The 24,832-nt window shown below is 51.3% G+C and overlaps 1 protein-coding gene across 13 annotated transcripts in view; it reads right to left on the bottom strand.

The window, feature by feature from the left end:
• Positions 1-6,695: 6,695 nt before the first annotated feature.
• TMEM164 (transmembrane protein 164) overlaps positions 6,696-24,832 on the bottom strand; it is a 160,869-nt gene continuing 142,732 nt past the window's right edge. For 12 of the 13 annotated variants that reach the window (XM_082377484.1, XM_082377479.1, XM_082377480.1 and 9 more), the window contains 2 exons: positions 12,713-12,813; positions 6,696-11,087 (listed from right to left, as the gene is read on the bottom strand). In XM_082377484.1, the coding sequence (XP_082233610.1) occupies positions 10,881-11,087; positions 12,713-12,813 (308 nt within the window). In that variant the 3' untranslated portion in view covers positions 6,696-10,880. Of the gene's footprint in view, positions 11,088-12,712; positions 12,814-16,430; positions 17,365-24,832 lie in introns of those variants that run through there. The other variant, XM_082377488.1, reaches the window with a different exon arrangement.

Genomic DNA, 24,832 nt, shown 5'->3' with positions numbered 1-24,832 from the left:
TGAGTCTCCTGTAAGCAGCATATAGTTAGATCATGTCTTTTTAAAATCCATTTTGCCAGTATCTGTCTTGTAATTGGTGAGTTTAACCCATTTACATGTAAAGTGATTACTGATAATGAAGAATTTTTTTCCTGCTGTTGTGCTATTTGTTTTCTACATGTCATATCTCTTTTTTTCCTCAATTCCTCTAGTACAGCTTTCATTTGTGTTTGATGGACTATTTTCTAGTGTACCATGTTGATTCCCTCTTCATTTCCTTTTCTGTATCTTTTATTTTCTTAGTGGTCACCATGGGGATAGAGTTAACATCCTAAATTTATAACAATCTAGTTTGATCAACTTTTTCTTTTCCTTTTAAATAGACTATAATTTTAGAGCAGTTTTAGGTTCACAGCAAAGTTGAGCAGAAAGTACAGAGAACACCCATATACTGCCTGCCCCACCTCCTCCGCCTCACACACACACAGCCTCTCCTACTATCAGCATCCCGCACCAGGGTGGTACATCGGTTGCAACTGACGAACCTACATTGATACCAAAGTCCAGAGTTTACATTAGGGTTCACTCTTGATGCCGTACATTCTATGGGTTTTGACAAATGTCTAATGAAATGTATCTACCATTATAGTATCATACAGAGTAGTTTCACTGTCCTAAAAATCCTCTGTGCTTCACATATTCATCTCTCCCCCCAACTCCTCCTGGTAACCACTGATCTTGATAACCCCTTTTTAACAATTATAATAGCCAATATTTATGGAGTGCTTACTGCACAAAAAGGACCAGGTTATACACTTTTCAACAGCCTTATGAATTTTTGATTTTACAGACTCTAGATCAAAGAAGTTATCAGTTACCCAAGGCCACCTAGCTACAAGGTGGCAGAGCCAGGATTCAGACTGTGTTTTTCAGGCTCCAGAGACAGCTTTCCATCATTCACTCTGCTGTCTTAATGAAGATGAAGATGATGGTGACAATGGTGGTGGCAGTAGTGGTGGAAATGGTAGTAATGATGGCATCTAACATTTATGGAAGTAGTGCTTACAGTGTGCCAGGCACTGTGCCAAGTGTCTTATCTAGTCACTCTTCACACCCGCTCTATGAAGTAGTTATTATATTTATTATTATTATTGCCATTTTATAGATGAGCAAACTGAGGCTCAGGTTAGATAGCAATCTCCCTCAAATGCATAGAACCTACGAAGTAGAGGCTAGTGACTATGACTGAAGACTTCGTTTTGCCTATCCGCCATCTCTCTCTAGGGCTGAAGATGGCAAAAACATAGGACGAGGTCTTTCCCCGAAAATTGGTTGGCTTGGTCTTTGAAGTTCAAAATCCAGGGACTTAGACTTGACGTTACTGGGCTCTTTCTTTTCCAAGGACACATGAGGTCTGACAGCACTGCTCTCCCGCGGGCAGGGCAGACTCTGCCCTTGGCTGTCCAGCCTTAGTTGTTGTCTTTCTTGTCACAGGAGGACTGACCCCAGGCTTCTGGGTACACAACTAGGGCTCAGAAATAGCCCCCTAATCGGCCTCATCAGCTTTGAAGGAGGCCACTGCAGGAGGGGCCTAAGTAGGCCAACACTTTAACCCAGTTACATGAGGGCGGCTGTAATCCGGGCTGATCATGTCTTGCTAAGCTCCCTCGGGGGGCGGTGCGGGATGGGAATGTCCCAAAACTGCTTCCTGTGCCCAAGTATCCCTGGATCTCACTGCAGACACTCCTTCCCCTTCTGGAAGAGCCTGGCCTCAAGGCGACAAGGGCCGAGCTTAATTAGAGTGGCTGCCACGACTTGAGGGAAGGTTGGTGGCAATTTCCAACCGCAATGAATGTCCATGGCTTAGGCTACCCTAGGTGCTGCTTTTCCCCGAAAGGCCCACCGCCTAACCCTTCTTCCACCTTGTTGGAGGAGGTGAGGAAGTCATCGTCTCCCTCTGCGTGGGCCAGACAGCCGCTTACATCAACCCAGGGAGCTCAGGACAGGCTGCGCTCCCTTCCCCTGCCCCAGCCCTACCAGCTCATCTCTGGCAACGAGCAGCCCTGGGAGCTCCCGAGGGCAGCAGGCTAAGCCTTCTGGCCAGGCTCTGGTTGGGAAATAAAGAAACCAGAGCTGCCGGGGGCGGCTGGCCTGGCTTGTGTGGCTCCCTGTCAGTTGGCACGGTGGGCTTCCCTGCGCAGGTGCACTCGCCTCCTTTCTCTCACGTCCCACGGGACATCTGCCCCAAGAGACAGCCCAACAAAGGGGGCTCCCTCTGGTCAGGAAGCAGAAAGCTTGCCTGGCCTGGGTGGATGCCGGCAGGGAAGAAAGAGAGGACGGAGTGTTAGAAGGAGACTACATGCTAAAAGTTTAGAAGCTTTTTCGAATGGCTCTTCTCTACCAGGAGGGTGACTCTCGTGGAGAAGAGGAAGAACCAAAGTTAACAGTGACGGCCCTTCAGTGACTCTAAGACACCTCAGGTTGGAAGATGTCTGCTATTTTATGTACTGCTGAAAAAGAAAAAAAAAGTTGCCGGTTAAATTGTCATGCCACTGACTAGCCTAGTAAGGTGCATCTCAAATTTGGAGATTTTTTTTTTTTAACATCTTTATTGGAATTGCTTTACAGTGGTGTGTTAGTTTCTGCTTTAGAACAAAGTGAATCAGCTATACATATACGTACATCCCCATATCTCCTCCCTCTTGCGTCTCTCTCCCTCCCTCGCTATCCACATTTGGAGATATTAAAATCTTTTTTAAAAAGTGTCTTAGAGTCAATGAAATACAGAAAAAAATGCCTTAAATCTGAGGTTAGCACCTCTCTCACACACCTCAACCGCACAGGGCACAGGAAGGCGCAGTGTGTGAGTGTAGTCAAAACCCCGACCAACTCCTGTGCTCGGAGAACAAGCCTAGTAACCACACTCTCTGGAAATAGGACCCCCTTACATTAGATAGGACTTCGCAGTTTATAAAGCCCTCTCACACCCATTTATCTCACTGGATGTCTCCCACTGCCCCGGAGTTCAGAGAGGTCTGACTTTGTCAAGCACACCTGGGACCTAAGAGCGGACGGAGAGCTGGGACCACGGGCCCCATCTGCTGAGTCCTACCGCAAGGCTTTTCCAACGACTACAGGACGACCACTGTCTCAGAGAGGGTAGAGACAGACTAGTGAGGGTGGAATTAAGTGGCTTTTAAACCCTTTTCCCAATGAAACTATTTACAGAACCTCAGTGTACAAAGTGGAATAAAACTGGAGTTGTTTTGGGTGAAGCAAGGGGAAAGGCCGGGACCTCACCCACTCTGCCTCCACCCATCCCTCATCCTGAGGTGGCCCCTCAGACACCTCCCCAGACTCCCTGAAGCTCTGAGGAACAATCTGGAGTAAGGGGGCTTCAACTCTCTTGGTAATGTCCTTTTTTCGAAGCTGGACTTAGATATTATTCTTCATACCTTTGGGTATGTCTTAAAATTTTCATTAAAAGACGGCACTTGGTGTAGATGGGCAGGTCAAAGAGATGACTTCCAACCTGGAAGCTTAAAGTCAAAACAAAATCAAACAAGAAGTTTGCTTTGAATTATGAGCTGGGGTGAGGCCTGGGCATCGAGAGTCTTTGTAAAGCTCCCTGGGTGATCCTAATACGCAGGAAAATTTACAAGCCCCTGTATCAGCGGCATCCTGTCATCTCCAACACTCTGGAAATCTGAGGGAGGCCCCTCCATTCTCAGAGGGAGAAAAACTGGAGAGCCCAGGGTCTTTCTAAAAATGTAAGGAGACTGGGGACTCTTGGCGACTAGGGAAGGAGCAGCTGAAGGGACAGTACAGATGGAGAGGGAAGGGGGAGGGGAAAGGCGGCGGGGAGACCAGGGAGAACCAGCGGCTGGAGCAGTGGTACAGCTGGGGATGGGTCGTTGGAAAGGAGCAAACCGACGCGGCCCACGCTATTGGCTCTGTCGCCTATCAGAGCTTTGTTAAGGAAGCATCTACCCTCCTTGCTATGACCTGCTGTGTAGTGAGACTCCGAGGCCACCGGCCGGCCGCGATGCAGGCAGAGCCCCACTTAAGCTAGGAAGCCAGCTGTGCAGGGCAGAGCCCTTTGGGTCATCCATCAGCAACAGGAGTAGCCTTCGCTACTGCCTTCCTGGGAGACGCTTCAGCCCCTCCGCCGCACAGCTCAGACACCCCAGATATGCACTCCAGACGCTAGGCGAACGCTGACTGGGACAGAGGCAGGTACAGGCAGTAACAGAGAGTCCTTGACTTTGGACTAGGCCGGCCTTACTGGTTGCCAAGGTTAGTAAACCACATGGCCTTTGAGTAAGCCACTGCATTTGTCAGCCGGACATCTGTGGATCTCTGTCCCCGCACTGGCCTTGGCAAACTAGGGCCAGGGGAAAACTCGCTGGGGGATCAGGTTGTAACCATCAGCTGCTCCCTGCGCCCCAGAGGGGTAGGTGACACATTCCATGGGCTGGCGGGGCTTTTGCCACGTAAACACCAACTCTGCCTGTGTGCCCCGGGGAGCGGAAGGGGGACCCTGGAGGGGATAAACAGCTACCAGGGATGCAGAAAAGCGGTTGGCTGCCTCACCCACACCCCGCCCAGAGGTCTAGGGAAGGGTCAGGCGGAACAGATGCTGTCTGTCTCTGTTCTCTTTCCTCACCACACGCCTCCTCACCCTGGATCCCGGCTACCCAGGGTCCCGCAGAGAAGGAGGACGGAGGCCCACCGGCTGGAGCTCGAGGTGCCCAGGCCATCAAAGGCACGGGGCCCCATGCAGGAGAACTCAGGGGATGGGCGACAGCTTGTGTGGCCTCCCACCATTTTGCAAGATTCTGGGATAAGAGCATCGCTCACCGAACACCTTCTAAGGACCGGGTCCTGGGCCAGGGGCTAAAGGATGCATCAGACCCCTCTCTGCCCTCAAAGAGCTCAACATCTACAGAGGGAGACAGCGCCCTGATGACTTCCTAGGAGACAAATGGGGGCCCCGGAGTGAGCACCGGGGACAGTAGGAGCCGAGTGGAGGGGTACCTAATGCATACTGGGGCTCAGGGAAGACCGCGTGCGGGAGCTGACACTTGAGCTGAGACCTCCAGACAAGCAGGGAGAGCGGGGTAGCTGAGAAAACAGCGCGAAAAATAAGGCAAAGAAGCGGGAAATGGCAGGGCATGAACAAATGGAGCTCAATATGGCTGGAGCAAAGGGTCTGCTATGGACGGGTCTTTGTGGGACGCAGAGGCGAGGAGATGAAGCTGAGATGTTTACAAGCCCCCGGGGGAGTGAGGCAGTCAGATCTCCACTGGAAACTGTTGCCTGCAGTAGAGGGTACAGACTGGAGCAGAGACCTTCAGCAGGGGCAGATGCACGAGCCCAGGGGACAGGGGGCCGTGGCCTAGGTCATGGGTGTTTAGCTCTTTCTGAAATGGGAGACACACAGAAAGGCCACGGGACCAACTTGCCTCACCTCCTTCCGGCAGCCTCTCCCCGCAGGGCCAGCCTTTGCCGGGCCCCTTGTAGCCCCAGCCCGTTTACTTGTAGGCCTTTCAGCTCTGCTGGGCTCTGAGGCTCACCAGGGTCAGGTTTGCTGGCAGCAGAAGAAAAGATGGGCTTGACCTCCTGCCTCGGCAGTCATGGGGCCCACCCTTCTCTCTCTCGCCTTCCACCTCACTGCCCGGTTCTCCTCCCGTTCCCCTCAGGCCTGGGGGCCCTGGGCGAGGGTCTGCCCGGTCATGCCAGCACCCCAGACAGGCAGCAGAGTCAAGGGGAGAGTGCTGGGCACCGAGGCTCTGGAGCCTCACCAAACTGGCTTCCCAGGCCAGCTCCTCCGTTGATTGATTAGATCTGAGCCTCAGCTTTCCCAGTTTCTGCCTGTTCCACAGGGACAGCATAAGCAATCAGCTCACCGTGTTCTTGAGGGGATTACATCCTGTAATGCATGTGGAGGGACCTAACACCATGCCTGGCACACGGCTGTAGCTATAGCTTTACTGATGGAGAAGCTGGGGTCACAAGCAAACGAGTGACTTGCCCAAGCTGGTGGTTTTGTGGCCCAGGATGGCAGGACCCAGCCTCTCCGATGGCCTGGGCGCCCAACTACTGGCCAATGAGGAAATCCACCTGCGCTGGGGACCGCCATGGCTAGCTGTGTCCCTTCTAGAAGCAGCCACAGCGGCGAAAGTCTGAGTAGGGCCCCCGTCTGGTGTAAAGGCGGGCTGGGCTGATCACAGTCACCACGGGCTGCTCGGTGGGGAGCCCTGGACAGCCGGGTCCAACTGTTCCCCAGGGGCAGGGTTACCTCCACACGGGACGGTCTGACCTGTGTCAGCCTCGCACCTCTGCTGAACAGAGCCCGCTCTCGGGAAACTTAGGATGAGGGAGGCTGATCACGTCTGGTTTTAGAGCTGCCACCTCTAGCTCAGTCCTCCAGCCTGGCCCAGCACACGTGGGGCCCCGCGAGCCCAGCAGATGCCCCCAGCAGACAAGCCCTGCCAAGGGCACAAGGCCTGCTCGGTCCCTGGCAACACTGGTGGAAGCAGGCAGCAGCGCGGGGGGATGGATGCGAGGCCGCACGTCCGGCCACGCGACTTCCAGGGTAGAGCTGCCCCTTGGTGGTCCTCCACGGCCCGGACGACCATCGGCCCCTTTTGTCTACTTGTCAAAGCAGAAGCCCTTCTGAGAGGGTTCTGGGAAGCAAGGCCAAGACTCCTGGGTTCTCATAAACCTTTTAATAGCAGTAAATGAAGGAAACATTTAACAGTGAGTCCCACGGTGAGGGCTCCTTTTCATTCAAGGATCTTCAACAACAGAAACACTTCAGACTAAAATTCAGAATGCTAAGTACACAAATTAATGACCATTTATTTCCGAAGGTGACTGCAGAAACCACTGTGGTACAATCCAAAGGTTTTACAAAACAGAGAAAACATTACAAAATGCCCCAAGAGGCGAGCAAACTGGTAGGGGCACAGAGCACCCAAGACCCAGCTTGGCAAAAATACTCATCCTGCAGCTGTTTAGGGGGGTCACAAAGACCGGTTCTAAAGGCAGCCACTGCGGGGGCGGGCGCCAGGGAGGGGTGTGCCCAGCGCATAGCAATCCCACCCTGGGAATGAGGGAGGACCGGGGTCGGGGCGACGACAGAGGCACTGCCAATTTCCCGGCAGAAAGAATTACAAGTCGGACTATCTAACTCTATCACAGTAACACCAATAGAAATGAAGAATTCATCCAAATACAACACAACACTGACACTGAAAGAAAGCAGGTTTCCAAAACAACAGCTCGGCCTGAAATGACTTCTTTTGTTGTGTTTGTTTCGTGCCACGAGTAGCAAACCAGTGTACAAAAATGTCACAAGAGCAGCAACAAGCGACTAGGTTTTCCTGAGCACAAGTGGCTCACTCTATATACAGAAGAGGAAGGTTTGCTCCCTCTCATGGACCCTACCCACCCCCCACCCCAGAGGGCGGGGCAGGGCGTGCAGCGACGACGCCCCTTCCCGGTAGTCCAAGGAGCAGGCGAGGGCCTGCGGGACAGACAACCTCCCTTATGCCTGGCTCCCGATTTACCAAAACCAGCACCGGTATCTTGTCTTGTAGGGGCCACACTGGCCCTTCTTCTCCCCTCGCCCGCCTCCCCATCTCCCCTTCAGATGACTCGGGATCAACACGTACAAATCCATGGAAGTCTTTTTTTTTGGCCAAGGGAGGGGGAGGAAGGGTCTTCTGCCAGCCTCCCCCCAACACCAGCGCGCAGAGATGTGCTGACAACCTGCTCTCCGTGGGCAGCTGTGCCCGCTCCACTAAACACTGAAGTATCAACAAGCGCTAACAGCAAAACCCCGATGGAGGCTGCGGCCGAAGGGATGATCTGAGAGCTGCACGTGAGGTACCAGACGGGAAAGGGCCCCGACGCCGCACACATCCTGGCCACGCTGCAAGCAGCTTCTGCGAATGCTGAGAGGTCCCAGGAGAAAGAGAGAAGGTTGACTTCGGGGGACAGAAGCTGTGGCTTCCTCGCAAGCTGACAGAGGACCACATCACTGGGCCTCCGGGAAGAAGATGGGCCAGATCATCTTTGGTGTACAGAAGCAAATACCACGGGGAATGGAGAAGAGATGGGGGCCTACAAGCAGGCATGACCATCTGTACACCCTGATCTCACTGGGCCAATCCTTAGCCAAGGCTACCTGGGGGCTGGAGGGAACACTCCTTTCCCTTCCCGGGGCCATTTTAAAAGAAACTGTCCACTTCCACAGACACACACGGAGCTCTCACATGCTGGCAAATGGCACATGGAAACTTGGCCAGGATGGCTGGGGAAGCTCCTTGGCGCTGACAGGAAAGCCCAGGGGACGTGCTGGGCGGCCCGGGCCCACTGCTGCAGGGGCCACTCTCCAAGGCAGGCCGCCGAGGGTATGGCCAGGTAACCTCTCCGCATGGGCCTGGCCCAAGGTAAGAGTCAGGTAGAGACCAATTCAGACGCCTGCTGCTTCCCAACACCTCAAATACAGGCCACGACGCCCTGTGGAACCTGTGGACGGGACTTGCTCTCTGTTCCTTCCCCCCACATGTTTCTGAGCCAACCTGGCCCCCAGAAGCCCTGCGTCTCCCCTTCTCATCCCCCTCCCCCGGACAGGTGCACCTGCCTCTGGCCTGGCCAAGCCAGGCACATAGCTTCCACTTTCTTCTTTCCCGCTAAGCAGCAGAAAAGTGCCAGCCAGCGTGGCGAACTTTTAGAGGCACGCCAGAGCAAGGGAAGCTCGAGCTGACTGGCACCCCGCACCAGGCCACGGAGACAGGGAGGAAGAGAGCCCCTTTCCTTTTGCAAAGAGGCCAAGGGGCACTGAGGTCTTGCCTCATCAGCCACGCCTACATGCAGCCCGTGGGCGGGGCGAATCCAGCCCCTCAAGAGCTGCCTCTTCCGGAGGGCAACCCAGGGCTGAGAGGCACTAAGAAAAATTCGGCCAAACCCTCAAAGATGGCAGAAAATGAAGGTTACGCATCTTGAGGAGCTCACGGGGAGCCAGAGCATTCGGTGTCCCCCCTTCCTGCAACCCCACACACCCTGGGGATTGATGACCTCACTGCCAGCGTACCTCTGCAAAGGGATGGGCCCCGCCGTGATTGCTTCCCTGGGCCTCGCCTTGCTAGGAGAGACTCTTCCCCACCCTGCTGCCTCCTGTAAGTCCACTTGCTAAAATCATGACCACTGAGTCACTGAAACTCAATCTAGGTCTGCTACAGTAACACCTGAAATATTGAATGGGCCCAGGGCAACCGGGTTGCCTAGAGTGGGAGAGGGAGGGGGGCCCATCAGAGGAGGTCACAGAAATATCTTTTCTGTTATTAAGTAATCTATTCTTAGTAAGAGCCAACAAAGAGCCAGCAAATGGCACCACCTCCCTTCTTGAGGTCCACGTATGACTGAGGCTGCCTTGCAACAAAAGGTCTCCCTTTCAGAGCACTTGAACCTCCACCCATGGGGACCTGATTTTTTTGGTACCTCCCTTTCAACCCAGACGTGGGCTTTCGGGGTGGGGAGCATGTGATGCCCCCCACGCTAAACAATTCAGCTCTGAGTCTGGCCGCAGTGACGACACCTGGCCCTAGGGAAACAGCACTGCAGGATCTGTATATTCCCAAACCTAGGATGCCGATACATGCTGTAAAACCACGAAACGGATCGACAGGTGTCCCTCCAGAGACAGGCCCTAATGCAAGGATTCTCCGAACTCAAACATCCAAAAGCAAATGGACAAGCGAATACACAAAACCCCCAAAGCCAAAACACCCAACTCTAGCTCATCCTTCCCTGAAGCTGCCTTTAAAAAAGAGAGAGAGAACATTTAAGGGGCACTCAAAATTAAAATGTCATCTATTATCAACATTAAACTAAAAGCAAGCATATGACTCAAATCACAGTTTTCTCAAGTTACCACTGCTGTTGACTAATGTCTACGCTCACTTCTGATTGGGATATGGGTCAGTTCTCAGCTCTCAAGCAGAATTTACCCCAGGTCCTGCCTAGCATTAGCTGTGGACATTTCAACCTTGTGCACTTTGGATTTGCCATTGCAAGAGTGGAATCTAGCCCCTGGGCTGGGTAGCGCCCCACACCTCCCACCTCTGGCAGCATTCTGGAGGGAGTGGCTGGCTGGCTGCTTGCTTTGAGTCATGGGACACCAGTGGGAAGAATCTGGCCAGTTCTCTTTTGGCCATGAGCTGGGAAATCCCTTGGCTCTCGGCTTGCCGCTGGTATAGAAACAAGGCCTCAGTCCCCTTATGGTGAGGGCTGTGCTGGAGACAAAAGGGGACCCCAGCATAAGCCTGGAGGTCCCTGGCAGTGGAGAAATGAAACACAGCCCAATCTCATCGCTTCGATGCCAAAAGAACTACTGCTTGTTGTTCCCTTTCTCCTCAACCAGATGTTGTTAAAGCAGCAACAAGCAGAGTGAAAGCCACTGACTACTGCCTCGCCATTTAAGGCCATGAGGAGCAGGGAGAGAGCGGTAAAGGGAAGGAGGAAACGTGCGGCCCTCAGCACTACAGCCCATGCTCCAGCACTACCGCCCAGGCTCCAGCACTACAGCCCAGGCTCCAGCACTACCGCTCAGGCTCCAGGACTACCGCCCAGGCTCCAACACTACCGCTCAGGCTCCAGGACTACAGCCCAGGCTCCAGGAGCCGTCCTGGGGGAAGAGCCGGGGAAGGAAGAGTGGTGGAAGAAAGGGACAGAGAGGAAGGAAAAAGAAACACACCAAACGTCCTCCTGCCCTCTCCCATGATGTCATCAAGAACTGGGTGTCCTCCAAGTCAAGTCAGGACTTGTTTCCTCAGGGGCAGAAGAAAAGAAAAAACCCCAAAACAAAACAAAACAAAAAAACACAAGCACCTTCAGTCTATTTTCTTGGCTGGAAGCCGGAGCAAATCCAGCAGATATTTACACAAGGGCCCAGCCATGTATGAGAACAGGATGACCAGCTTCCCGTGGGTCATGGTCATGAGAGTCTGGTGTCCCGAGGCCCAGATGCGATACCAGGGGCCGTAGAATGGGTCTGAGATGGCCGGACACAGCATGTTGTTCAAATTCACTTCGGTGACCTGCAGGGACAAGGGAGGTAGAGTGAGCGTTCACCATCCTTAGGCTTTCTCTGGCTTCTGCCAGCTCAGCCGTGTCTACCTAATGGGGACTAGACAAGGAGGGATTGACCAATCCCCACCTGTTCATAGTGGGGTCTTTCTCCCCTAGGTTTTCGGAGTGGGTCAAGGCTAGAGCCCTTTGGAGGTGACGGGGGAGGCCGTCCAGTGGAAAAGCTGGTCGGTTCTGCTCAGTCTTGCCTTCCGCTTGGGCCCAGTGCCCGCTGCCATTCCTAAGCATTTACTAGGGGCCTAGACCCGGAGGGGTGTCACGGGATAAAGGCAGTCTGCGGCACGGCCCCTGCCTGCATCAAGGTGGGGTGATCGGTCTACCACGTGTGACCTCAAAGCAGACGTTGCTCACCAGCTCTTGCCCACCATGGGATCTGAGGGGTGTACAGGGTGGGGGCTGAGTTCTCGGAGAAGATTTCACGAGGGCAGTGACACCTGAATGGACTCATGAAGGATGGATGGGGGTCATGGCGAGGAATGGAGTGAACGGAGCCTTCCTTGTAGGAGGCCCAGAGGTGAGACCGAGCACGGTATGTATGGTGACACGAGCACGCTGACTCCTCTGGAATCGAGGAGTCCCAGTGGAGAGCAGGTGTGAAGGTCACACTGCTCCCTCCCTACAGCACAGGAAGCATTCATGCTATTGGCAAGGAGCTCAAAGCAGCCCCCAGGCCAACCAGAGCAGAGCAACACGCCGGGATGGGGAAGACAAAATGACTGAGTGCTTCAACAAAGGCGCTGGTGACATCGGTTACACGCCCTAGTCCTGCCAGGTCCACGCGGCTAACGCTACATTAGTGCCGCTCGCACACAAAACCCGGCATGCCGCTCCAGCCTCGAGGATGGCCACGGCCCCTGCCTTCCAAAGCCCTTCAAGCACGTTCTCCTTAATGACACGTCCTCACCACCTCTCAGGGTCGGGGTTGCGGGCTTGTGCCGTGTCACGGAGGGTGGAGAGCGCACTGCACTTGAGAATGAGGTGACTCACCCAGAGCAGTGGCAAGGCCAGGACTTGAACTTGGGTCTCCTGACCCCAGCCCCAGCCCCAAGCTCTTGCTACTCACTTCGCCACCACTAGACACACCGCCCACGCACTCAGCAATCCTGGGCTCTGGATAACTCGACCACTGAACATCCCAGAATGCCACGGGGGTCACCCGACACCACGCTTTCACTGGACACACAGCTCAGGGCCCGGTAGTAGACCCAGAATGGACCCAAGGTCAGAAGCCTCCCCCAGGCCCAGGGCCAGGGCTAGCATCCTGCCTCGCATGGGGTCCACAGCAAACCACTTGCCAGTGCAGCTCTCTATCTCCGATCCAAGCGGCCGTGAGTGGAGGGCCTCCTTGCCTCCCCAGGGATGAAAGAAACAGTCATTACTGAAGGATTCAGAAATCTCTTTGGAGATGCCAAGGCTGTGGATCGTAAATCAGCAGCCCAGACACAACACTCTGACAGCCTGGCCTTTGGCATCTTGTATTTTCAAAACAAAACGATACACCAGCGCCAACCAGGATTATCAAGATTTATGAAGAACGCCAAACAGAAGGGATAGAAGGGGATAGAACCAAACTCACCAGGCCCAGGATCTGCAAGACGCTGAAGTGATAAAAGAACATGAGGCCAGTCGAGAGAAGGGCCCACCGGAAACTGCTGAGGGGCTCCGGGGTATAAGCACCTGGAGGAAAAGTGGAGACAGTGAGACAGCACGTTTGGTGACCCACTTCTCCTCCCTTGTCCCACCAGGGTGCGGGCGCTGCGGGTACTCCTATCACCCCTTCCAAAGTCTGTTCTGCCACGTAATGCTGGGGCCATTACAAAGAGGGATTTTTTTTTTTTCACTGTTATTATAAAAGTAATACAGTTGGCCCTCTGTATCTGCGGGTTCCACATCCACGGGTTCCACTAACCGGATCGGTCCATGGCTAGTTGAACTTGAGGATGCGGAATCCGCGGATCCGGACGGCCGACTGTACTACACCGCTTTATGTAAGGGGCTTGAGCAGCCTCGGATTTTGGTACCCGCAGGGGTCCTGGAACCAGTCCCCCTCGGACACTGAGAGATGACTGCACATGCTCACCAAAGGAAACTTAGAAAATGTTAAAAGGTAGAAATGAGATGGAGGAAACAAAGAAAAACACCCCCAGCGCTCTACTAGCTGAATGTGACCACTGCTAGCACGTGGGTGTGTCTCCTTGCTTGCTGTATGCCTTGGGAGTTTCTTTTCTTTCTTCTCTTGATTACTAATTGGAATCTTACTGTATATATAATTGTATAGCCTTCATTTCCACATTTATTTTAATCATTCCCTCATGTTTCTAAAGTGAAACGTCATTGAGGAAGTATGGCGTGGTGGTTGAGAATGTTAACTTTGATGTCACACAGATTTGGTTTCAAACCTGGATTCTACCACTTACTGGCTGTGTGTGACCCTGGAAAAGTTGTTTCAACTCCCTGAACCTCAGCTTACTTGTGTGTAAAATGGGGCTACTTCTGAGAGTTGTTGTGAGGAGTAAAGGGAAGAGTGTATTGAGAACTCTCAGTACGGGATCTGGTAATCAAAGTGTTCAATGCGTGTCAGGTACTGTCGTCACCGCATCGTTATTATCATTCAAGTAACTAAAGAATGTGCCATATCCAGTTGTTGTGCCATTTCCCAACCATTAGACAACTCTCTCCCCTTGGAACAGCAAGAATGATGTATTTTCCCTCTATCGTCACTCAGGAACTCCCATCCCAGTAGGTTTGGATGCATTCTAGACCGTGCAGAGCAGGGGTGTGGCTTATAGGATGCTATGGGTGCATGCATCAATGGGGGGTGCTCCGGAATGGAAGGAACCTGGAACCCTCCACCTCAAGCAAGTAGGCGGCAACAGGACATCCTGCAGTAGTGTTTTCCCAAGTCAGTCTTTCACAGATTCATCCACTCATTCACCAGTTATTAGGCACCTATTATATTCCAAGCCCTGTGCCAAACTTTGGGGATAGGAACATAAAGAAGACGGGCTCCCTGCAGCCTCAGAAGCACAATCCGGCAGAGGAGGCAGACAAGCTGCTAACAATGAGAACCGGTACGATGGGTGTGATGACCCAGGTCTGTGCCACGTATTATGGGAGGACGGAACTCAGCTTGGCGGGTGGGGGGGAAGACTGATGATTTCTGGTGGAGGGGGCACCGAGCAGAGTCTTAAAGGACAAATGGGGCTAAAAGAGGGGCCTAGGCATTCCAGAGCAGCAGGCTGCAGGAAGGCAGACATCCGTGGGAGCGAGCCAATTCACAGAACTACGGGGAAGAGCTGAGACCACAGGGGACAGTGTGATGGGGCAGTGAGCAGGAAGAGGACTCAGAGGTTGGCAGGGCTAGGCTGCTCCAAGCTGGGCCACGTAGCACCTCAGGAGTCAGGCTGAGGGCTTTGGGCTTCATCTTGTGCCGCAGGGTCATGACCCTAGATGCCTCAAGCCTCAGGCAGGCAGGTAACTGGGAGCAGGGGAGTGACCAGACAACAGGGATGCTGGAGACGGGCCAACTGGAAAGCCCAGGCCCCTCTGAAGAGGCCAGCCACCACTCAGTTCCACCCAATCATTGCCCTATGGGGACGCGGGCCCAGAGTTGCCAGTGTTTTCACTTTTGCAAGCGAAGCCAGAAATGGGAACTTTCATATGGAAATTCCTGATTTTTAAACGTTGGCAAATAATTCAAATTGTTTTAAGAACGCTCAACGGACCACACAAAACATGTCTTCTTGGATGGCTTTCAGCCCATTGGTGGCCAGCTTCGAGCTCTGCCGCAGAGCCACAGAAAGCGGCAGAGGGGTCTGAAGCGGGAAAGTGATGTGATCAGACGTGTGCTTGAGAAAGATCACCCTGGCTGGGGTGTGGGGTGTGGGCTGGAGCAGAGAGAGTCGAGGTGGGGGATCGAGACGGAGACTGCTTCAGGAACCCGATGACAGAGGAGGATGGATAGCTTTGAAGATAATGGCGGTGGCCCCGGGTTCTAGTTGGGCATCTCTGGGTGGATGGTGCCATTTACTGAGATGGAGAAGAGAGGAAAAGGCAGATTTGGGACAGAAGGTGGAGAAAGGAGGCCAATTTTAGACATGTTGAAGTTGAGGTGTCCGTGAAATATCCAAGTAGAATTGTCTCTTAGGTGGCTGCCGGCACTCTGGGAAATACAGCGTGACGGGTGACAGTGTGGGCACTGGAGCCGGGCAGACGCAGGTTCTCAAATCCTGGCTCCTGTCGCTTATCGACCTCAGGGCCTTGGGCAAGCCTCAGTATCTCTTGAACTCAGTTTCACTCATCTGCAGAATGGGGTGCCGCCGCCTACTTCACAAGGTCGTTGGGTAGATAGGATCATTTAAGCCATGATTGGAGTGCCATATCGGGGATCTAAGAAATGCTGATTATTTTCATTATTATATGAATCACAAACGCACTGAGAAGGACGGGGCCGAGCGCCCATATATAGGTGTCATCAGCACAGGACAGTAACTGAAGTCACAGGAGCATATGCAGACCGAGTGAGGAAGAAGGCCAGAGGCAGAACAACAAGGAACACCATGGTGGGGAGTGCAGAGGGAAGGAGAGGAGTGAGATGGGGGTGACTGAAGCCCCCCTGGGTCTTCTGGGGGAGAAGCTCAGGCTTGCTCTGTGAACAAGAGGCAGGCTCACCGCACATCTGAGTCAGAAGGCCCTTTGCAGGGATTGGACTCATCCGTCCACTTTGTAGATGGACAAACCGAGGCTGGGAGATGGGCAGTGCCACAGCCGAAGTCAACAGCAGAGCACTGGGCTCTCAGACACAATGCCAAAGGACTCACTGCTCAATGCCCCCGCTGCCACTTGTCACAGACCTCCATCACACCACGTTGTACCAGCTCTTTGTCTACCTACCCGTCTAGACGAGTGCCTCGGGTCGAGGACTGCGTGGGATTCGTTCCTGTGTTCCTAGCAGATATCTAGCACAGAACTTGGAATGCGCTTACACTGTGTGCACTTTCCTGTCTGCTGGATGAGTGGGAATTGGGTACCATGTTGCCACCCTGACTGCTGGGGACGTAAAGGGGAAGAGGGGACCTGGAGGACCGACAGGTGCTTAGAGTCCTGAGCAGGTTTCCCCAGGTGTCCCTTCCCTCCAGCCTCTGCTTGGCTCCCCCTGGTGGCAGCTGGGCAGTAGTGACAGACCCCATGGGCCTGGTGGAGGCTGCAGGGGGAAAATAGGACCAGAGGGGGAAGTATCCTCAGCCAGACCTCAGCAGCCCTCCCCCGCCCTCCCCTAAAGCCTGTCCTGCCCTCTATATGGGGGGAAAGGAACGCTCAGGCACTGCCAAGGGGCACGTTTCTCAGTGCTCTCACTGCAACCTCAGGACCATTCATTCTGTGTTACATCACCCGTCCCACGTCAAGACAATTAGTTCTCTGAGGGAGGGGCCGTTTCTGAATCACCTCTTCACCTCCAGCACCGGATGCACGGTAGGCACTCAAAAAATCATCACTGCTTGGGAAATGAATGGGACAGACTTTCTGGAGCATCTATAAAACTATAACCCTTTGGCTCAACAATGCTACTTTGAGGACTACCCTCGAATACCTCAAACACCCAACACATGGCCCTTATTTGAACAAAGATATTTACACCTGCGCTACCTACTCTATTGAAACACTGGAAACAAACCAATTGGGGAGATAAGTTAAGTAAACTCTGGTACCTCAGTATTATGCAACAGTCCACTGCCATTCAAATAACAACCAGACAAACTATATACCTGTGTGGCAAAGTCCCTGGCTCGTGATGGCAGGTGTAAATGACAGAACACCAAACGGTACATCAGTGATGGAAAATACAGCTTAGTGGTTTAAAACAAAGGCCTTGGGGTCAGACAGCCTTGGGTTTGAGTCCTGCCTCTGTCACTGCCTAGAGGGGTGACCTTGAGCAAACTGTGCCACCCCTCTAAGCCTGTTTCCTGTAGCAACGTCTATCTCTCGGGGCTGCTGAGTGGAATAAGAGATATAAAAAAAGTAAATACAGCAGCTAGCCTGGCATACAGATGGCAGCTGCTATTTTTATCATGGCAACCACAGCCATCCAAAATCTCATAGAAGACTGGAAGACGAAAAGGAATCTCGTAAAGAGGTGATCTTTTTCTGTGAAGGGGGACTTTGTGGTTTCCTCTGCCTTTTCACTGCTGTTGGTTCTTTTCATTGCAAAGGTGATCAAATATTCAATCTCTTTGAAAAAATAAAGAAAACAAAAGAAAGCACCATGAGAATAGATGACCCATTCTACACAGATCTATGCAAATTGTATGCAAACGCACATCATTCTTTTTTTATATACCTGGATGTGGCCCTTGGGAAAATCTCAGTGAAAAACCAGTTTTCTTTTAAGAGAAAATAGAAACTTAAGCACTTCCAGAAAAATTAAACACATAAAACTTTTTTTCTTTTTTACTTTAAGAAAAAAATAAATGTGACATTTTCTGCTAGCATCTTCTACCCCAGGAGGATAGAAGCATTTCAGCTCTAAAGGTAGGGGGAAACCGAGATAATAGCTTTTTCTGAAATTGATTTCTGCCAGAAGGAAGTTTTATGAGTGCTGGGAGAGACATCAACTGTGCCACCAGCAGCCAAGACCGACCCCCAGAGGGCTCTCCCAAGGGCCCTTTCTCTCATCCTCTAATCCCACCCGGGAAGGGCTTACACCAAGGAGATGAGATGGGGCAGGACGACATCCTATTCTCCAATCTTCTTCCTGCTCCCTTCAACTCATTCACTTTTACATATTAGCCATTCATTCAACACGGACTGGCTGCACGCTGGGCAAACTCCATGCTAGACAGTGGGGATACGGAGGCCAAGACAGGCCCTGCCCTTCAGAACTACCCTGCAGCTTACCCGCGAGCAGCGAGATGGTGTGATAAGGTAAGGGCACTAAGTAATGGAGACACTGAGGAAGGGGAGCTGAAGAACATGACAGTTTGGGTGAGTTTTGAAGAACAAGAAGGAGATGGGAGCAGGAGCTTAAAGGAAGGAAAGGACATTCCGGGCAGCAGGGTACAGCCTGGGAAAAGGTGTGGAGGCGTGAAACAGCATGCCATTTGCATGTAATCCCAAGCAGGTCTGTGTAACTGGAGCATCAAGTGGGAGGGGACACGTGCCAAGAGATGAAGCTGGAGAGACCGGCTCAGGTCATGAAGAGCCTTGTCCGCCGTGCCCGGGACCTTGGCCTTTATCCTCTTCACAACGAGAAGCCATTGAGAGGTTTGAAACAGGGGAGTGCAAGGTCAGGTTTCTGTTTCAGCTAGCTCGACTGCTCTGGCAGCAGTGTGGGTGATGGACAGGAGAGGGATAAGGTTGAAGACCAGTTCGGATGCTGCTGCAGAGATGGATGACCTGGCAATTCGTAGGACACAGAGGAGGCACCTAGGGTGACTCCCAGGTCTGAGTTCAGTGACTGAGAGGATTCGATTCAGGGGAGAGAAGAGTTTAGGTTGGTGGCGTGCTGACACTGAATGCCTATAGGATACCCACACGGACGTCTCCAATAGGCTGTGCAAGTCCAGGTCTAGAGCTCAGAAGAGGGAGATGTCCCAGAAACAGAGCTTGGGGTACGGATAAGATCAACACGGAAGAAAGAGTCCACAGAATGAGATTAAAGGACCAAGGACAGAGCCTGGAAAACAGCAACAGTTGCCAGGAGAAAGAAGATCCATGAGAAGACAAGATTAAAGACTGCCACGAGCCACACGTGGCAATTTACATTTAAATGGGTTAAGCTGAAATAAAATTAGAAATCTGGTCCCTCAGTAGCCCATCACATTTCAAGCGCTCGATAACCACACACAGCTAGTGGCTACCATATTGGACAGGGCGGAGGAAGAACATTCCCATCCATGGAAAACTCCACTGGGAACACGCTTCTCTGTAGAGGTGCAGTAAAGACAAATACTTCCACTGCGTTTGGCAACATGCTGGTCACTGGTGATCTTTGCTGTAGCAATTTCAGGAAAGTAGTGATGCAGGAGCTGGGTTGTAAACAACTGAAGAAAAGCTTTCCAGGTGCACAAGGTAAGGAAGGGAATGCCAGGAAAAGGGAACAGGATATGCAAAGTCACAGAGAAATCATTAGCCAAATTCCCAATGTTTCGATCACTTCTCTGAATGTCCCCTTCATCCTTTATTCTCTTCCCTGACCTACCTCTCCCCACAAGGAGCCTGCTTCATCTCTAGCCCTCTGAAGCAGTCACTGGTTTTTTTTTCCCCCTGGGCCCATATAGGGAGAGTAGGGAACTTCTTTCTTTGCATTGCTATTTCCAACCCACTACCCTTCCGTTTCACAGTTGTCTACAGACTATGGGTCATGGTCCTTAATATTCCTCAGGGATATTAGTACCTGGCTCTGTACCTTTCTCTCCAAAATTACCCCCATCGTATCTCTAGATCTTTTCAACATATGCCTAACATGAACCCTCCAGTACCCTGGCCTCTCAGCTCCCTGGCCTCTTCTCCTCAATGACTTTGTCCCCGTCTCACTTCAGCCAGTCATTCTCAAGCTTGCGCCTGAGACCTTATAACTATGAATATCTGCAGCCCCTCGTTAAGTCAAGCATTCCCTCTTCACCCACCACTTCTATCTTTCCAGCTGACCCCCTCTAACCCTGACCCCAACACTTCTATGCCCCCCCCCCGGAATCTGTGATCCATTGGTCCCCCCATCCTTTTTGCTGTCCCTCATGGCTCCCTCTTCTCTCCTTCAATTCCATGGCCCATCACTCGAATTATCCCTGGCATACACCTTTGACTTCATGGCATTTCTCATTATCCCCGTACTCATCTTGAAAAAACCCCAGCCCTGGTTAAGTCCCAACCTCCTCCCCCGCCTTGCTTGCACCTACACAGTTGAACACGGCTGGAGAAAAACATCCGCGCTGACTGTTCTCACATCAGATTCGTGATCACAAACCTCAAGTGCATCTTTCATGTTCCCAGACAGTCATTACACTTCCCCAGCCCGTTCACTCTCTCAGGCCACAATTTAATATTGTCTTCTGTCTTCTCAGATCTTCAACACTTCTATCCCATCCTCACTCTCAGATGATGACCCTGATTCCTATTTCACTGAGAAAAAAGGAATCAAAAACTTCCAGGAGCTCTCATGATCACATCTAACCACTTATCTGCATCAGTGCCCAATGTGCTCTGCCTTCACCCTGTTCCCATGGATGAACTGCCCAGGACCCCGGCCAAGGCAGGCCTTCCCTTTTGTATCCCAATCCCATCCACTCTCACCTACTCAATATCACTCCAGAAACGCTTTCCTCTTTCTCTTACATCGACGAGTTCTTCTTCTCTACTGGATTACTCCCGTTAGCATATAAACTAAACATACTGTAACAGCTCCCATTCTAAAACAAACACACACACACTTGACCTCACTTCGCCCCTGCAAGCTCCTCATCCTCTGCTCATCTTCACAGCAAAACTCCTTGAGAGAAATGTCTATACCTGCCCTGCCTAATATGGTAGCCACTTCCGTACGTGGCTGTTTAACATTGAGATGTGCTACTAGTGTAAACCACACTACTGTATTTCAAAGGATGTAAAATATCCCGGTAATAATTTTATACTAATTATTTGGAGGTGACAATATTTTAAATATAGTGGGTTAAATATCAGATATATTATTAAAATTAATTTCACCCATTTCTTTTACCTTTTTTTTAGTGTGACTACCAGGACATTTGAAATTACATATGTGGCTTACATGTTTTTATTGGACAGCACTTGTCTATATTCCGCTGTCTACAATTCCTCTCTTCCCATTCTCTCTCAACACGAGCTAATCAGGCTTCCGTGCCTACCTCCCCACTCCTCCCTCCACCAAAACAGCTCCCATCAAGGTCACAAATAACCTTTTCATTGCTAAATCCAGTGGCCAATTCCCAGGCCTCATCTTATGCACCCTTTCTGTCTTGAAACATTCTTCACTTGGCTTCCGGGATGCCGCTGTCTTAGTTCTCCTCCTGCCTCACAGCCTGCTTCTTCTCGGTCTCCTTTACTGCTTCCTCCTCATCTCCTTGACCTCTAAATGATGGAGAGGATCAGGTTGCAGAACGCAGAGCTTTTCTCTTCTCTAAATACTTTCATTCCCTAGGTGATTTCAACCAATCTCATGGCTTTAACACAATCTGCGTGCTGATGACTCCAACATTTACATCTCAGCCTGGACCTCTGCCTTGAACTCCAGGCTCACATAGCTCACAGTCTACTCAATATCTGCACTTGGATATCTAAGCGGGCATCTCATTCTTAAACCCAGCTTTTGATTTTGGCTCCTATGGTAGATTGTTACAGTACTGGCTCCCAGTGAATCACACCTTCCCAGTATCCACACCCTTATGTATTCCTCTCCCACGATGATTTGGCCATGTGGCCCATCTGGCTCAGCCAGGGAACTTGCTTTGGTCAATGGGACTTCATCAAAAAGATGCAATCAGAGGCTTCATAATCTCTTATGAATTGGGGCTTGCCCTCTTGGAATGCTGCCCTGAGACCCCCATGCCATGAAAGGCCTTGTGGATAGAGAGGCCCAGTTATCCCAGCTGTCCCAGTTGAACCCAAGCAGGACCAGTAAGTAGAAAAAAAAAATGTCTTAGTCACCTCAGGCAGCCATAACAAAATACCATAAGCTGGGTGGCTTAAACAACAGAAACTTATTTCTCACAGTTCTGGAGGCTGGGAAGTCCAAGATCAAGGCATTGGTAGATTTGGTGTTGGGTGAGAACCCACGTCCTTGTCCATAGACAGACATCTTTTTGCCATGTTCTCACATGGTAGAAGGGGCTAGGGAACTCTATGGCCTCTTCTTATAAGGGCACTAACCCCATTCACGAAAGCCCCACCCCCATGACCTCATCCAACCCTAATTACATTCCAAAGAGCCCACCTCCAAACATCATCACATGGGGGGGTGGTGGTGGTGGTTAGGACTTCAACATAGGAATTTCAGGGGAGGAGACAAACATTCAGTCCATGACAAAGAATGACCCAGTCAACTGACACAACTGTGAAAAATAATAAGTCATTGTTTTAAGCTACTGAGTTTTGGGGATGTTATACAACATTAGATAACTGAAAGAGCACTTCCTCCCCCGACCCTCCAAAAAAGCAATAAACAAGCACAAAACCCCTTCTCCTAGTCTTCCTTATCTCAATAAATGGTAATTCATTTAAGTTACTAAGGTCAAAAACCTTAGAGTCATCCCTGACTCCTCTCTGTCACATCCCACATCTGATCCATCAGCAAATCCTGTTGGCTGTGCCTTCAGCATGTATCCAGAATCCAATGGCATTTCTCTGCCGCTACTGTTAGTACCCAAGCCCAAGCCACTAGCATCTCCTTCCTCTTTTATTGCAAACATTACTTATAGGTGTCCCTATTTCTATCCTGTGCCCATAGAGTCTAATTTCAGCATAGCAACTGGGTGATCCCTTGAAAGATTAACTCAGGTCATGTCAGTCCTCCACTCAAAAGCCTCCAATGGCCTCCCATCTCCCTAAAAAGAAAATGTCAAGTCCTTACAATGGTCTATGAGGCCCTATGTATGATCTGCCCCTCACCTATATCACCTCTCTGACCTCATCTGCTACCACTTTCCCCTTCCTTCACATGGCTCTAGACACACTGACATACTTGCTATTGCTAGAATATTCTAGAAACACTTCTGTCTCAGGGTCTTTACACTCGTTATTTTCTCTGCTTGGCATATTCTTCCCCCAGATATCCAGAAGCCGGCAAGCCTTCGCTCAGATGTCACATTCTCAGTGAGGCCTTCCTTTACTCTCTCCATCCATTCAGCAACACTAATACCCGTTACCATGCTTTTTCTCTTCCTTTATACACTTAACATCATCTGACTTACTATATATTTTACTTATTTCTATGTACTTATTTCTTTACTGTCTCTTGCCACAAAAGAATGAAAGCTCCATGAAAGCAAAAATACGTATCCACTTTACTCGCTGCTTATCCCCAGCAAGTGCCTGACACAAAGGAGGGGTTCAATACTTATTTGCTAAAAGGATGAAGTGAGCAGCCCAGTATGTTCGAGAACTTTATACAGTTCAGTAGCAGTGGACTATCATGTGGGAGAAAGGGATAAACAAGAGACCAGGGCCAGTTCTTTAAGAATCCTGTTTGCAACATTAGATATTTTGGACTTTACAAATCATCTTGAGATCTTGTTAAAAGGTGGGTTCTGATGCAGTACGTGTGGGGTGGGGGCCGGAGCGTCTGCATTTCTAACTAGCTCCCAGGTGCTGCTGGTCCTCAGACCACACTTTACATTGTAAGGGATAGAGCTCCCCATCTGGCTGCTGATTGAAATAGGGCAAGACTAGAGGCAGGGAGACCAGTGTTGAGGCTATTGTAATAGGCCAAGTCAGGGATGATCCGACGTGAACTAAATAAAATAGGAGTAGTAGGAATGAATTTGAGAAATGATCAGGAGATCAGATTGACTAGATGTGGTGGGAGTGGTGAAGAGCCAATGGTTATCTTAAGATTTCTGGCCTGGGTAATGAGTGAGTGGTGGTACCACTCAGTGGGATGGGGAGCATTGGAGAAGGTGCAGGTTTGGGTACTGGGGGAGAATGACAAGTCTAGTTCCCGACAACAATGCCATCCCATCTTTGATGCCCTCTAAATGAGACACCCTCATTTACCCGGAAGACAGAGCTCTGGGTGGTGCAAGCCCAACACGACCACAGATGTGTGATTTCCCATCCTCAGCTGTTGAGTGCAGGCCCAAGTCAGGCTGCTTTTCAGCCAGGCATTGGATCAAGTGAACTGTACCCTCTAGTCTGCTTAATGTACAAGGCTGTCCCAAGTTGGGTGTCCATGTGGAAGGTCCACCTGGTTGACCTTCTATCCTGAGGGGCTGGAGAGCCCACTCAGGCCAGGCTTCACCCTCAAACTGCCTAGTGGAGGCCGACTGGGCCACCCAGCCTACAGCTAAGGCAACGTAAAGACCCACCTTCATCCATGAGGATCAGAGAGCCAGCCCTCTGCCAAAAGCACACAGAGTGAGGACCCTGAGCTAGCAAAGACTCCAAGAGGTGGACCTGGCCTAGCCAACAAGCACTGGAGTCCAGAGACCCAGGTCCCAGCTTCTGCTCTTCTCAAGTTGCTGTGTGACCACCTGTGTGGATCAAAACCCCTCTAAGCGTCAGAGTCCTGCTGGCAGGGAATTCTCAGGCTCTCTGCTCCTTGCAGGAGCATCGTAGGGATAGAAAAGCTAAAGGAGCACAGAGATACTCTAGGGAAAAGTGCTACTAAACATACCCGCCCCGTGCCTCACACACGTTCTACAGTTAGTACTTGCTGGGTCTCTGGTGAGCTTTCAGCAAGGGGGAGCCAGCTCTTGGATCATTTGAGGCAATGAGGCTAAACCTTCAGTCTGTATCAGAATCCCCTGGGGGGTGGCTCTCAAGCGTGAGCTGGCATCAGAATCCCCTGGAGGGCTTGTTAAAAGGCATCTTTGCTGGGTCCCACCCAAGAGTTTCTGATTCAGTAGGTCTGAGGGGGGCTTAGAATCAGGAATCTGAGAATTTGCGTTTCTAACAGGTTCCCTGGTTAGGCTGCTGCCGCTGGTCCAAGGACCAGACTTTGAGAACCGTTGCCCTAGAGAACCTATGG

The sequence above is a fragment of the Balaenoptera borealis genome (assembly GCF_965194805.1).
Source record: "Balaenoptera borealis genome assembly, chromosome: X".
In the NCBI taxonomy this organism is placed as follows: domain Eukaryota; kingdom Metazoa; phylum Chordata; class Mammalia; order Artiodactyla; family Balaenopteridae; genus Balaenoptera; species Balaenoptera borealis.
The sequence above is the reverse complement of the archived record's forward strand: the minus strand, read 5'-3'. Positions and strand labels throughout refer to the sequence as shown.